The sequence below is a fragment of the Calidris pugnax genome, unplaced genomic scaffold (genome assembly GCF_001431845.1).
Source record: "Calidris pugnax isolate Ruff unplaced genomic scaffold, ASM143184v1 scaffold273, whole genome shotgun sequence".
NCBI classification, from domain to species: Eukaryota; Metazoa; Chordata; class Aves; order Charadriiformes; family Scolopacidae; genus Calidris; species Calidris pugnax.
This window is the reverse complement of record NW_015094508.1, coordinates 4,090,880-4,105,455: the sequence shown is the minus strand read 5'-3', so window position 1 is coordinate 4,105,455 and position 14,576 is coordinate 4,090,880. Positions and strand designations below refer to the sequence as shown.

General features: G+C 43.4%; 1 protein-coding gene across 3 annotated transcripts in view; it reads right to left on the bottom strand.

Annotated features, from left to right (window-relative positions):
- Window positions 1-8,151: 8,151 nt before the first annotated feature.
- S100Z (S100 calcium binding protein Z) overlaps window positions 8,152-14,576 on the bottom strand; it is a 28,987-nt gene continuing 22,562 nt past the window's right edge. For 2 of the 3 annotated variants that reach the window (XM_014964803.1, XM_014964804.1), the window contains exons 3-5: window positions 10,843-10,946; window positions 9,887-10,044; window positions 8,152-8,702 (exon numbers count right to left, since the gene is read on the bottom strand). In XM_014964803.1, coding sequence (XP_014820289.1) covers window positions 8,544-8,702; window positions 9,887-10,044; window positions 10,843-10,946 — 421 coding nt within the window. In that variant the 3' untranslated portion in view covers window positions 8,152-8,543. The remainder of the gene's footprint in view (window positions 8,703-9,886; window positions 10,045-10,842; window positions 10,947-14,576) is intronic. The other variant, XM_014964805.1, reaches the window with a different exon arrangement.

Here is a 14,576-nt window from a genome sequence, read left to right as displayed (position 1 = left end):
CTGAGCTACATGTATTTCCCTTACACACATGCCCCCCTGTAACTCAGAATTAATTCAGGGAACTGCATTTTGTTTCCCCTACAGTGTCTGGGAGACGTAGTACTAGCCAGTCCTGGTTTTTTATTATGTGGCTGCAGGTCTCACACCAATGTCTGTGTCTTTGCAGAGTAGGGGACTGTTCTTGTATTTTATTATAAACATATACCATTCCACTGGTTGCAAATCCTTCAGTGTATTATTATTCTTGAATAGTGAGATCAGGTAGCCCAGATTAAGATGAGAGAGAAATCTAGTGGCTCTGAAGTGTCACAAATGGTGAGGGCTACATTTTTGGACGCTTCCTTGCTAAACTGCATACTAGCCATCAGTTATTGCTCTGAAATAATACCACACAAAAGGAAGCAAAGGGGAGGCTGTATGGCAAATCTCAGACTTGGCAGTTATTAGGAAACCATGTCCTCAACATAGACTCACACAACACTTGGTTTCAAAAACTGTCTGAGAGATCAAGAAGCTAGAGCCAAACATGTATGGAGCTCCTGCTACTGGTCCCATAAGTCACTCTAGAAAACATTGGGGTAACTAAATCCGTCATCATTACTCACAAACCATTACTGAATACTTCACGTCAATCCACTAAGAAGTTTCACCATGCTTCATGTTATCACTGCTGATAAGGGGAAATGAATTCCCAAGATACCTGCTGCCAAATCACCCTGTGTATCCAGCACACATACCCATTACTGCATCCCATTGCAACGGATCACTGCCCTGCCCAGGACACAGCCAGGAGCCAACCCACAGAGCGGATCAAGAAAAATAAATGTGGAGCTTATTAACATCTCCAAAGCCCCGGTTGTCTGCAGGACCCAAACTGCAACTGCCAGATTGCTTGGGACCATAGCTGTGTCTGTGATGACTACATTTGGGGACTGATTGTGGCATTGAGAAATGAGTTTGATTGTTGCCATTGCACTTATTGATGGGTAGCCGCCCATTCTACAGAATGTACCAGCTAACTACTGGAAACACAGTTTAAGCAGTTAGGCTAGGGACATACAATAGGAAAGGTAGAGTTCAACATGACTAAGGTAACTAAATTGGCTGTGTCAATGGTTTAATATGTTCCTATTACAGGAAACCAATCAGAGTTGCAATGACAGCTGACAAAGAGTATTCCCAGCTGCAGAAACATCAAGCCTGACATCATATTTTGTGCTTCCTTGCTTTACTCTCATGTTGGCTTCAGTGTCAGTCAGGTTTCCCAGCAGTCCACGATCCAAACCTGAGCCCAGGGTTCCTTTCTCTATGGTCAATGGTCATCTCTGTCACTGACTTCTGTTGCTACCCATCTGCCCCAGCTCTGTGCTCTTCTGAGCCTTGCCATACATCTCTCTGTAACGACACTTCTATTACTTCTTTGTGTGTGTCTAAATTGGCTTTAAATAGACCTGAACTTTCCATAAGGTGAAGTAAGCATAGCTTGTTAACTCTGGGCAGTTTGACACAAGAGATGTGTGATTTGTCATGTTGAGCGGTTTAAAGAAATGAAAAACGCATGTGATTTATGAGCTGAAAGCCTATCAGCATCATGCAGGTTTGATGATAAGTGTTGCATTAACACTATTTATGGCATTGAATAAGGGCAAGGACTGTGAAGCTCGCAGTTTAGCAGGTTACAAATAATCAAGCAAACATTATATTCAGACACTGAGATTACCCTGAGGGTGGTTATCACTACCAGCTCTGCCTGTGACTCAACCCAGCATCTACACAAAGCAGTCAGGGCCAAGAAGTGGGAGCAGAGAAAAGTTTTCTCCCAGGAAGGAGGTAAGAGATGTGGGAAGGAGCAAGCGGTGAAGAAGCATTCCATTGCTCTAGTGGACATTCGTCGAGCTGTTTAATTTTAGCCTGGGTCTGCCTCCTCTATGGATCCCCCACATGGTACTTCCCCTCTTGAGGGCTGGTGTCCTCAACAGCAGAGCCACATACAGGTGTCTGCGTGGCTCCCAGGCAAGGGACCTTGGTAGATGCATCCATTGGTCCATGTCTATGGACCAAAGCGGGTCATGTTTGCCCTTGCCAGCTGCAGCGGCTGCTCTGATCAGTCCCAGTGCACTTGTGGAAGAACAGTCTCCTCTCCAAAACATGGAACAGTTAGTGCAGTTGGTCTCTGCTTGGAGGAATGCCACTCTTGGCCCAGGTCAGGTCCTGTGGAGGACATGATGCTGCAGCCTTCTCCCAGTGACCCTGTCCCAAGCAACAGCTCCTGTTTCTCCTCCTCCAGATTTCGTGTTCAGCTCTGGGTTACTAGAACTTTATTTTCACTTTATTTTCAATGCTGAGGTCACTTCATTATACAGAATATAATTTTCACATGTATTGAGAAATATTAGTATTTACACATCACATTCCAAAATTAATTAGATCTGGGTCATTGTGAAGAATAAACTTTGCCTTTGACCAAGCACCACTTTGATAAGTGATATTTTAAGATATTTTTCCCATTCAAGGACAAGTATTTCTCAGCTGAACAGACTGTCTCCTTGATTGAGCCTTTCTCATCCAGGAAAAAACTGTGATTCAACACAATTGTCTCTGGTAGTGTTAAGCATCACAGTAATGGGCCCATTTCAGAAATACTGTGGAGCATTACACAATTCAACTAGTCAATATGAGTCAGATAAGAGATGCCAGCATACCCAGTGTAACGGTATATTTGTCCTTTCAACTGCTCCTATTGCTTAGTCCTTTATTTTTCACACACATGTGATGCCTTACCACTTATCCTTAGTATCATACGGGCTGTAGGGGTCAAACACTCCAATCAGTTAGGTTCCAAACACTTTTAGGTGAAAGTACAGAAATATTTTGTGTCAATGTAAAAATCATAAACATCGAAGGACTTTGAGATCAGCTGGTCAGCATGTTTCAACCTCCTGAAGCCTAAAGACAGTTCAAGGGCAAAAAGAGTTTTGGTTTCACCTAGCCAGAGCATTAATGGTTTGATGGGATGGGGTTCTCCAACACTGCACCTCATCCAGTCACCCTTTCCTCAGCTTCAGGGTCCTATTTGCTGTTGCCACTTGATGTCTTCAGCTGGAGTTGGGGAAACTGCATCTTTTTGCAGCATTCTCAACTTCTTGCCACTTTTCAGTTCCCAAAACACAACTTTAACTAATGCTCCAGGTGGTTCAGTTGCTTTTCTGCTCTTTGCAACATGTTCTAATCACAGGCGGTTTTTTCCTGCGGCAGCTTTATTCTATGTTTCCACATAGTGCTTTTCTGCGTTCATGCAACTGCTGGGAATGTAGAGTTGGAGCAATACATGAGGTTTTAAGGCAGACTACACAGAGAAGTATTTTAGAGCTACAGTTTGACAATTTGCTCTTCAACTCATGAAGTTGAAGCTGAGAAAACGGCCTAGAATTTAAAGCAGATGTATCACAGAAGCATTTTCCACTAATTTCCCCCCAAATACCTCTGCTTTGAGCAACCACTCCTCCTGTCTTCCTCTTAGCTGCCTTGTTGCAACATTTGCAATTTTACAGACATGTCCTTATTTAGCCAACCGGCTAACAGAAACATAGCTTTCCATTGAAGGCTAATTTAAAGTCTCGAGCACATGTCCTCAGCTGTTGCGAAATTATGCCACTAAGTGCAATATGCTCTGTTGTTTTACATCAGCTGAGAACCTACTTGCGAGGGCAGAATAAGTGGATGCAGCTGCAGTTCTCTTCCTTGGGAGCTGCCCTTCATACACAACTAGTTGTAGGTGGCTGAGAGCTGGTATTTAAAAAGTACAAGTTTGGGGGGTTTATGTTGTGGGGGGTTTTTTTGTTGGTTTTTTTTTTAATGTATCATGTTCATTCATGTGTTCTCTCTGATAACTGCCCAGGGCCTGTAACGCACCATACTCCAGCTCAGAGGAAAGTCTGTAGATGCAGTTAGCTTAGAAAACAGTTTACCAGATCATAAATGAAACATTATCTCTCATCCATATCACGTGACAGAAGAAAGATAAAATTGAAAATGTGACCCCATTTTTCTTCAAATAACTCAGTGCCATTCAACAAACTTAATTATCCCTAAAGACACATCTAATAATTGTTGGCCTGTCAATCAATACCCTTATTAGACATGCACATGACGTCACATCACTGCCTAACAAATCTTCCTGCCACTCAAAAACCTTTATATAGATTAATCTGATTTCAGAGGCAAGTTTTGTGTTTGACCCCTTATCCAATCTTCTTCAGGGCTGAAATTGGAAAGGAGCTGAGTATTTCCTGTGTGTCACCGGTGGAGTCTGGTCTTTCTCTAAGAGTTTCCCTTCTGGCCACGCTCTGCTTTGTGCTGCAGCATGGAGCCTGGAAAGGGGCTCTCCCTTGGGTGGCTGAGTGACCTGGGGTGTACCTGCATTGCTACAGGAGAACTCTTCTACTTCTTCTGGCCTATTTGTACCACATTGTTAATTCCCTGGCTGCTTGGAGTATCATGAAGCTGTGCTTTGCTGAGATACTGCCCTGGGTTATGAGACAATGCAGCCCATCCCGTGCACACTGTGAACACCCACCGCATTGTTGTGGCCATGCACCCATGGCAGAGATTGTTGTGCTGGGGGGACATCCAGGAACTATTGGCCCAGGAGGAAATACCCGCTTTGCTAAGGGAAAAATGTGCATGACTAAACAGAGCAGGCATTATATGGACAGCCAGCGCTGGGAGTTAGCCAGCCTGTGTGTCATGATGCCAAGGGTGAGAAGTAAATGCGCTAATAACCTCTGAGATTTGAAAGACAGCCCTATCCAGATTTCCCAGACCGAACAGCCAGGCACGTCAAACTGCTGTACTGTTCTGCCACCCTGAGCAGCTCTGGGCTGTGTCACACGTGCTGCATGTGCTGCTCTGCACCCACCCAGCAGTTGTGACAGGCTTTGAGGATGCTGGATTTCCTTCACTAGCAGTTGCAGGTTAACACCGGTACTCTCTGTATGGTAGTCCATGCAAATGCAGCACCAGACTCATATCCATAAACATGAAATCATCACTGGCAATAACTTTCAATTCTTTCTTGAATAGCATTTGGTGGAAAGCAATTAATGACATTTCTGGAAACATCACCTGTTCTGTTGGGGTCTCCTAGTGTCACTACCCTCTCCCTTCCCACAACCCCAGGCAACTTTGTTTCTCATCTTTACAAGGAGGAACTGATGTTGTAGGCTGATGATTATCCCATTGCACTTGACACTGTCTACACTGCTGTAGAGTGAAAAAGGTGGTGCCTTCCTAGTGGACCTGGCTGGTAAGTCAGAACTTGGAGGGACTGCTCTGTTGCAAAGCACTCGTCATCACAGTGGTGCCGTACACAGCTCTTTGTGTTTGGATACTGGATCTGAAGAGGTTATAAATGTATTTACCAATAGTGCATCAAGCTTTGTGTACCCGGTTGCACTAGCACTTCAACACTCCTTTGAACTGAAATAAAAGCAAACAGCAGAGGCTGAGGCTTTCAAGATAATATCATCTATCTTCTGAAAATCTGCTTTTCAGATGTCAGGCAAAATAATTTCACAATAGCTAGAAAAGATTTTGTCTAGCATTGCTATATTTTTTTTATTGGTCTTTAATATAACTTGAAAATATTAGGCCATAATGTGGTGTTCAGTTTTCTATCGATTTTTCAGACAGTCTGGTAACACAAATGAAAACGGTGCCTGTAATTAGCTGAGGGGCTTTGGAGAAAGCCATACAGCAAGCTTCCTCTGCATGTAAAATTTCAAAGTGCTTCCTAGATTCATGAACCACAAGCAAACTCAAAGTCAGCAGGAAAAGTGTCAGTAAGTAATGAGAAAAAAAATACTGCCTTCATGTTTGAAGGAGACATTTTTCACGTCTGAGAGAAGCTAAAACCAAAATGTTCACAACTGCAGGCTAAAGTGGCCGTAATGAGGTTGGCTTGCAAGCCCCATCTTGTAGAGCCAGTGTAGGTGGCTTCAGTGTAGTTTTCCTTCCTGAGGACTGCTTACAGAAAAGAGGATTGCTCACAGCTTTTTCTAAGGCAATTCAAAACTTCCAGGTGATCTTCAGTATCTTCCTTGGAAGTGGTGTCTACTAATTCAGCACTAATTGGATCCTGTGGGAGAAGAATGGCAGAGGAATGACCCATTGGTGCAGTGGGTCAGCCCATGGTTAGCCCAAGAGCAAGTCCCTTACCCCCAAATTGTGCCAATGTTTTGTGTTTTCACACATCTGAATGTGCTTTGGAGCATTTTCTTCCTTTTCTGCTCAGTCTCCAGTCTCTGTGCAAAAAGGTTTCTTCTTTAAAGCTGATAGAGGTGAACAGTTGTCCTTGCAGTTAAAATGGCAACAAGAAAAAGCTAACCAGACAAGCCAAAAAGGGTGATTTATGAGGTTTTATAAAACTTTTGTTGGAATAAAGATCATTTGAGTCATTCTCCTCTGATTCACCCATAACTCATGTGCAAGCAAGCCCCTTCCGCAGGGGAATTAGGCTGCACTCAGTTCCCAGTAAATTCAGCTGATGAGATGGCTCCACTGACCCTCTCCATCACAACAGCACCTCTTGCTGCCTGACCCCGGGGCATGTTGCTGCCACCAGCTGTGATTTAGCATAATTCTGCTTGGCACACAGGCTGCTGTGCATCCAGGGGTTGATCAGGGATGAGCAGAGGGTTTACGAACTTTCTGGAGCTTGTTTCCAAAAAGCCTCTTGCTCAGAAGTCATAACAAAGAAACTGGTTCTCACTGGAGCAATCTTACTCCTTGTAACTTGGGGTTGAAGCTTTAAGCTGCTCTTGTCTTGGAAAGGTTTAGAGACTAGCAACAGTCTGCAGGACCTACAGGGAACCATAAAGGCAGTCTTAATTTTTCTGGTTGGTACTCCTGCCATCCTGGTCCAACAACTCAATGGTATTGAGGTGCATGATATTGCAGGGGCAAAAAATGTGCAATTGTTATAAGTTTAACTGATACTTTTTGCTGTGTTCCCCTAGAAGACTGGTGAATCCTACATAACTTCTGTCACTGAAGAGCTAAAGAGGCAGCACATTGTGGCTCTGCCACCGCCTCAGAGTCTCCATTTTCTGGGATAATATTGTTTGGTGGTGGCTCCTTTCTTAGGATGATGTCTGTCCCTTGTTATATTTATTAGACCCTACAGAATCCCCTCCTTCTAATAATTACATCTTCTTAATGACACATGATTTTATACAAAGACTATAGTCTTTACAAAATGATTTCCGGTGGTCTGGTGAGGAGAGACTAGTGAAATGCATTCTTCAAATGTTGCCTAGCAGAGTACGTCTTCATTGAGGGATGTTTGTTTATTAACCTCTTACACAAACATAACATCTTCATTTATTTCAGATGCCTTTTATTATAGTTTGAAGTTACCAACAAAATTACAAGGAACAAAGAGAACTCTTCATACAAGAGACCCTGCCACTGAGGATTCACAGGGCTTTGGAAGTATGGGTAATTCCAACAGGAGTGTAAAAGTACTCTTCATTTAACCCAAGAGCAGGTTAACATTGAAAAGGATTGTCCTACTCGCTCCACACCTGGCCATGAGGTCCCACTGCCCCTTTTGCACTGCTTCCACATAGTGGGTTGGATCAGTATGAGATGAAATCATTGTTCCATAAGATGACTCACATTACAAAGCTGTACCCTGGGATCCTGTCATTAAATCCCCCACAAGTGGTCCTCTAAAAGCCCTCCTCTTAAGGATGCCAGAATACTGAAAGCAAAAGGCATTTACATTTCCCCTGAAGACCCAGTCCTTCTATCAGCCCTTAGAGCAGTTTGCTGTCTAAATCTTCTATGTATTTGAATAATTTATCATATGAATAAATTCATTTATGCTGAATGAAGAGGTGGACTACTGGGATGCAGTAATGCCAACACAACAAAATTGAAGCTGGGGAGGTGGGGGAAATGAACCCGCTACAATGGCAAGCAGTGCCGTCTGCTCAGGCGGCAGGAGACAGCTGTGACCACATCTGAAATACAAGAGCGTGGGGAGCAGCATCTAAAAAGGGCTTTAGAATAAGCAGAGCTGAGCAAAAAAACAAGCTGCTCTTTTTGAGCTGCAAAAATATGGTTGTTATAGAATGACTGAAAACCAAATTGCAAGTTTTACATTTTATTCCAGATTTGCCAATTCAGAGAGCACATAAGTAACATTCCTGTTCCTTTTACTTGCCACTGACATTTAAGAAATAAAAGTCTCAAGTCCTGCCAAACGATCTGTCAGCCCGAACCCTTGACCTGGGCAACTGATGAATGCATGTTACAGATGCACACAGCGCAAGGACTGAAAATATTAAAAGCCAGATCTCAAGTAGTGTAGACTGGCTTTGGTCCAGCTTACACCAGCTGCTGATCTGGTCTACAAGTGTCTGACAGCAGTAACAGTTGGAAGCACGATGGTTTGCATTCACTAAACGCTGATGAGAGCTACCTAGCTACATGTGCTTTGCTCACATTTGTGGCCAGGAAATTGATTGTATTGAGTGTTTTTAAAATTCCTCTTTCTTCAGCTGTTCTTCGAAGTAATCATTACATGCTACAGTCAAAGCAGCAACCAGAATGACAAATTCATTAAAATCCACTTCATTGTCTTTATTGGAGTCCAGATCTTTCATAATCTTATCAACCAGAAGGGGGTCCTTTTGGCCCTAAAGAGAAAGAAAAGTGACTTAGTTATGCAGATCTTGAATATGTAATTCTGGAATACCTGGTGGGGCAACCCACTGTTACGTGACAAGCCCCGGTGCTATCAAATAAAAGGTCACATGAAATATGCACCTGAATAGTAGCATACCACTAGCCACAGCATTAAAAACATAGGTCTAGCGACTCAAAAGTGCACAGCAATAGAATTTGAAGACAATGCAATTCTTAGAAGAAATACAGGTCCTAAATACGCACTGAATTTGATCAAGCAGATTTTAGGAGCTGCTGAGCACTGTTTTCTTTAGACGAGATGGATCTATAATGTGCATATCTCTGTGTTCAAACAGTATGTAGATTTTTAACAGGCTATTCATAAGTGGTCATTACACATCCATTCATCACATTGAGAAGATCTTTACTTAGCAAACACAACCTATTCAGTGGAAGTAAGAACAGTGACTCTCATAATAATAAATCAATAACCAGGAATAAAAGAAAATGCAAGGAAATGGATACAATGTAATAAAAAACCTGCTGGTGGTGACAAGGTCCACAACAATTTTTACAATTAAGAGGATATAGAAAAACAACTATGAATCTGGTCATTGTTCCATAAAAAGCATGCATGCTGTGTAATGCAGAACACAATAAACGTGTGAAGAGATATTCACATCAGCATCTTATCGCTGAAAGGATTTTCTTAGCATCTCTCTACAGGGCACACAAACAGCCGTACTGTGTCTGTGGCCACTGTGCACAAGCTACTTTGCTGTCTCATGAGAACTGGTTGCTAGATTTAATTCTTCGAAGGACTTATCTATGCCCTACTATTAAAAATGAACAAACAAAAAATGGATTAAAGCCTGATTTAGCATCAATTTTCCTACTGTTTCTGGGCTGCCCTTGCCCTTCTGCTCAGAAGTGCAGAGGAGTAAGCAGAGCACAAGTAGCTGGCTCTGCCACTGGTGGCATGTGGCAGGGCATGGCTGGACCACCCTCTGAAAACACACTTCTCAAATGGGGCATTTGATCTCATCTCCATCTGTCCAGCTCCACAAACAAAACTGTCATCTGAGAAGTTGTGACAGGACATGTCTTGCAGAAGGAGATGCTATTCCTGAACACTTGGATAGCTGCTTATCCCACCCATGAAACAATAACAAGAGGTTCAGGAACTGTATCTTACTGAGAGGAAGTCAGTGAGCTCGCTGGTGAGGAGCTCCTTGAGTTCTCCTTTACTGAGCTTGTATCTGTCTCCTTCTTTGCCAGAATAGTGATGGAAAATCCTGATCAAGGTGTCCATGGCGTCTTCCAGTGGTGTGGACATAGCTGTGAGTGGGAGAGCTGCAGGGCAAAGATCCAGTCAGTGACATTGCACAGGAGCCAAACCAAAGACCGATGTCAGGGAAGGGATGGAGAGCTAGCTGAAGAGAGAAATTGTTACCATTACTGAAAAAATGGACTTTTGGTTGACCCATCCTGTCAGCTGTCAGCAAGGCTAGACTGTTATAAAACATTGTCCTGTGCTCACTAACAATTACTTCTAAAGCCTAAAGAAAAAGGAAGGCCTTTGTTTAAGAAAGTGATCTACTGTGCATCCATTTTGCAAAGCTACTGTAAAAGGAAATCTCTCGTACACATAGCTGAAAAGTCAGGAAATGAAGGCACACCCTCCTACCTGATAATTCAAAAATTTTCTCAAGAAAACGAGAACAACAAACAATAGCAGCCAAAGTGCATCTGCATTTATACGGAAGGCTCCACACCAGCTTCTTAAGTGGTTAGAGAAAGTCACCAGTAATAAGGACAGAAGCATCAGCTTTCAATTTATTCAGTTGTGTTAGCTTGGGCTGACCTTTTTTTCTTGTAAATTACCTGGAATAAACAAATGTGAGCTAGGCACCCCTGAGGGTTTGCTTCATTGAGCGTGCAGTAAAAAGGTACAGAGAGAAGCACCACCAAGAAAAAAGAAGGAAATGCAATTAGTTGCTGAGTAGTTGACTCAAAAAATAACTAAAAATAGATATCAGATGAAAGGGAAACATGTTGATGAAGCCTCAGGAGAGAGATTAAAAAGCCAGAATGAAATTCAAGGTAAAACTGGAATCCTGAACAGTGTCTTCGTACATAGCTAAGACTTACCTGCTTTACAGGGTAGCTGAGGTGTATGCAAGAAAATATCCAGATCACAGGAGGTGATGGTCACCTTCCTTTCAAACCTCATGCACAGGCTCTTGTTTACCAGGCTGAGAGGGTGGATTACACAAATAGAGACAGACGTATAATTTTCACAAGGATGACAGGGCTTCTGTTTCCCTCTGCATTTCCCTACTCTGTTCAATAAAAGCCGCTTCCTGTAAATGGGTCACTAAAATATTCACTAGGCAGAGCAGAGGACTGTGTGTGGAACATATGAGATATTTTTTATCATTTGACCTTTTACAAATATGCCCATCAGGGGGCCTGAAGGTGAAAATTAGAAAATGCTAACAATCACCAAGTCCACATAAAAAAACTTTCCCCCATTTTCAAAAGAACTCTTTCTAATCTGTCTCTCTGCACTTTTACAGCTGAGAGTCTAAATGCCTTGCCACTGACAGCCAGTGTTCAAAGACACGTTGGTACCTAGGGGCAGGCTTGTAGGTGACTTTGTACAAATCCCTTGTGACATCTATCTATATCGTCAGATATCTCTGTAAGCCTAAAATGTTTGCTCTTGCTCAATGAAATTCTTGTGGTAGTCCATGTGTCCTCAGGAGCACACAAGGAAACCAGTTTGAGAGGAAGGTGTGCCTGACATTACACCGTGCACTGACCAATAAGCTTGGCTTCATTTTTATCAGTTCTGCACAACAACTACAGTTCAGCATCTCTCTTTTAATAGGTGACCTTCCCCAGTAAAACTTCCCCTGCCCCACCCCCAGGGACTTGCCAGCTCCAGGGGTGATGGCTTGGGGGTGCAAGAAACAGCAGCTTCACCTTGGTAGGGCCTATTTACCATCCAAAATAGCAAATAGCTACAGTTTTCATGACAGCTACATGAAATGGAAAACTGATTGCTTTGGATTTGCTTTTCATCGATAAAGACTTCCACCTGCTGCACATGCATGTCCAGTGAACACAACTGGGCACATAAACACCAAGAGGGCACGCAGCTGCAGCTCTTTCTCTCTTTTTTTTCCAGCCGAGGGGGGAAGATAATGAGATGGGCATTGTTTTTACCTCTGAAAGCCTCCAGACACTGTAATTTTGATTTTCACAGTAGATCTCACCCACACCTCTGCCTGCCTCCTTTGCCTCCAGCCAGGATGCTTCTTCCATCTGTGCTGCTGTGACAAGTCTGCACAACCTGAGGGGTCTTGGCTGTGCCTCTGGGAGAAGGGGGAGGCAGGAAGGGGACACATGAAAATGCTGGATCCCAGTGGTGTGGGAGGTGACTGTATGTAAAGTGCTGGTTCCAAAACAGTAGGCAGCCTCTTCTGGTTAGAGGTCCCTGTGGGCATCCACAATACTGTGTGCAGGATGAATGCCTTCCCCTCCCATTGCTATGGTCATGGGTGCCCACGAGGGATGTGAGGACCCAATGCTCAGGTAAATTTTAGAAAAGGTTCAGGTGTAAACCAGCCTGGAAAAGTTGATATGCAACAAGAGGAACTTAATCTCTCCTGGAATCAGAGGAGAGTTGGGGAGGAGAGCTGCTCTCCATACTTCTGCATTTGGGGGTAGCTAATGGGTGCCTGGTTTCGTATAGAGGGAGGTCACTGTGCTCCAGCAAGCACGGGGATCTAGCTGGACTATATGCAGCAAATCAGAGAAGAACACAGGCACAGCACAGTTCTTCTAATCACATCCTGGGAATTCTCTGTGTCTTTTCAGCTAAGAAAAAGCATAGAGTCTCTTACGTAGTGACAACCACACAGGGCTACATCTTGCCTGCAATGCTTATAACTGTTGCTCAGAAATATTAACCAGACAAACATCAAAACGTTGAAGTCTTATTTTTGCCATTTATTCAACAACAGTTTCAGCCACAACCATAAAAATAATCCCATGGCTGAGTCAATACATAAGTATAAAATCCTTCTGTTGTTCTGGCTGATTAATATTGCAAATTGATTATCTAAGCAGAGTCTACAGGAGGTACAACTTCCAGGAAGCAGGTATAAACTTTCAGAGCTGCCATCCTCAGGACAGAAGAAAGAAGGGTTTCCTCTATCATCACCAGGACATCAGCTCAATAATTTATACAGTGGTATAATCCATGCAGTCCTTTTCAATAGCTATTTTTACACCAGCTAATTGTGTAAGAAACTCTCTATTCCATGTGAATGGATTACAGGTACACAGGGAATAGCTGTACTGAAATTTTTGGTAAGAGGTCTATTCAATTTGCTGTGTCCATCCCTTTCCACTCTGGCTAGTGAGAACCTGCCAGTGGCTCCAGTGAGATCCTCCAGTGGCCTCCTAACTCCTGTGAGGGGAGGTCCCAGAAGCTACTCAAAATTCATGATTATCAGTAAATGGTTTTTAATCCTTCATCTAAAACTCAAGCACAATCTGGTTTTGTATGATATCTAATAGGTATTGAAGACAACTAAAGTCAGTGTAGCTTGTGAGCACTTCTATATCAGGGCAAGACCCAACTCCATGTCAGCAACCACCATTTCCCCATCAGTCCTCCCTGCACTCTGCTTTCCAGCAGGCTAAACACAGGAGCAGCACCAGACATATGGTTGATAGAGGGAGTAGGACTGTAACATGACTGTAGACATGGTGAAGATTGGTGCCTCCCTCATTCATGACCAAACTTTGTCATAACCTGCCAAATCATGGCAGTGTTGGTGGGAAAGCACCTCTGGAGGCACCTAGTGCCGCCACCTGCTCAAAGTGGGATGATCACCGATGCCAGACCAAGTCAGGCTTGGCTTTGTGTAGTTAAATCTTGAAAACCTCCAAGGACGGAGATTTCACAAGTCCTTGCTCTAGTGCTGCACTACCTCCCTGGAGAAAATGTTTACCCTAATTTCCAGTCTGAGCATCCCAAACCACAATCGTGGCTGTTGGCCCTTTTTGCACCACTTATTACCACCACAAAGAGTTTTACTTTGTTGAATTTATAAATTCCCTTCAAATAGTCTCAGCTCCTCTCTCAAACCTCTCTCAAACTCAAAAATAAACTCGAAAGCAGGCTGTCCCTTGACTCAACCATTCTAGTTCCATATTCTAGTGTCCATCTGTGCCCTTCTCCTAATGAGTATTTCAATATTAAAGTGTGCACTGCAAAGTCAAGGGTTGTCAGGAACAGAAGGACAGATTTTTCACCTGGCATGGCACAAATACTCCACAGGGCCAAATTCTACCACCTTCGCTCAAGCAGTAATAGCTACTAGGCTTACAGAATGAGTCAGCCATCTGATTTAACCAGAGGCTGCTGAGAGAGGCAGAAGTTGTTCCTTGCCCTGTAAATCTGAGGAAGGACGCAACCAGCTATGACTGCTTTTTTTAATTTTAGTTGGGGTAACGTAGAGGTACACTTAGCTGGGAAGTTCTATGGGACTGCTTCTCCCCTCCTACATGGAGATGGAGCAGTCAGATCACAGGAAGAAAATCTTATCGCTGGGCTCTGCTCCTCAAAAAACTGAGCACAGTTCTGCCCTGTGTGAAAGCAGTCAGCCCTTGACATAGGTCAGCAGCCTCCTTCCTCCACAGCTGGGAAGGAGAAACTTTGGCTCCTTTACCAGGATTTTTCCCTGGTCTCTTCTTGAAACTACGTAAGACAGGATGCCTTTAAGCCAGAGCAGCCTATAAAGTGACAGTCTAAGCCACAGTAAAATACTGCTCAGCTTAAGTGGGAGGATCTCATACTTAGGGCATCT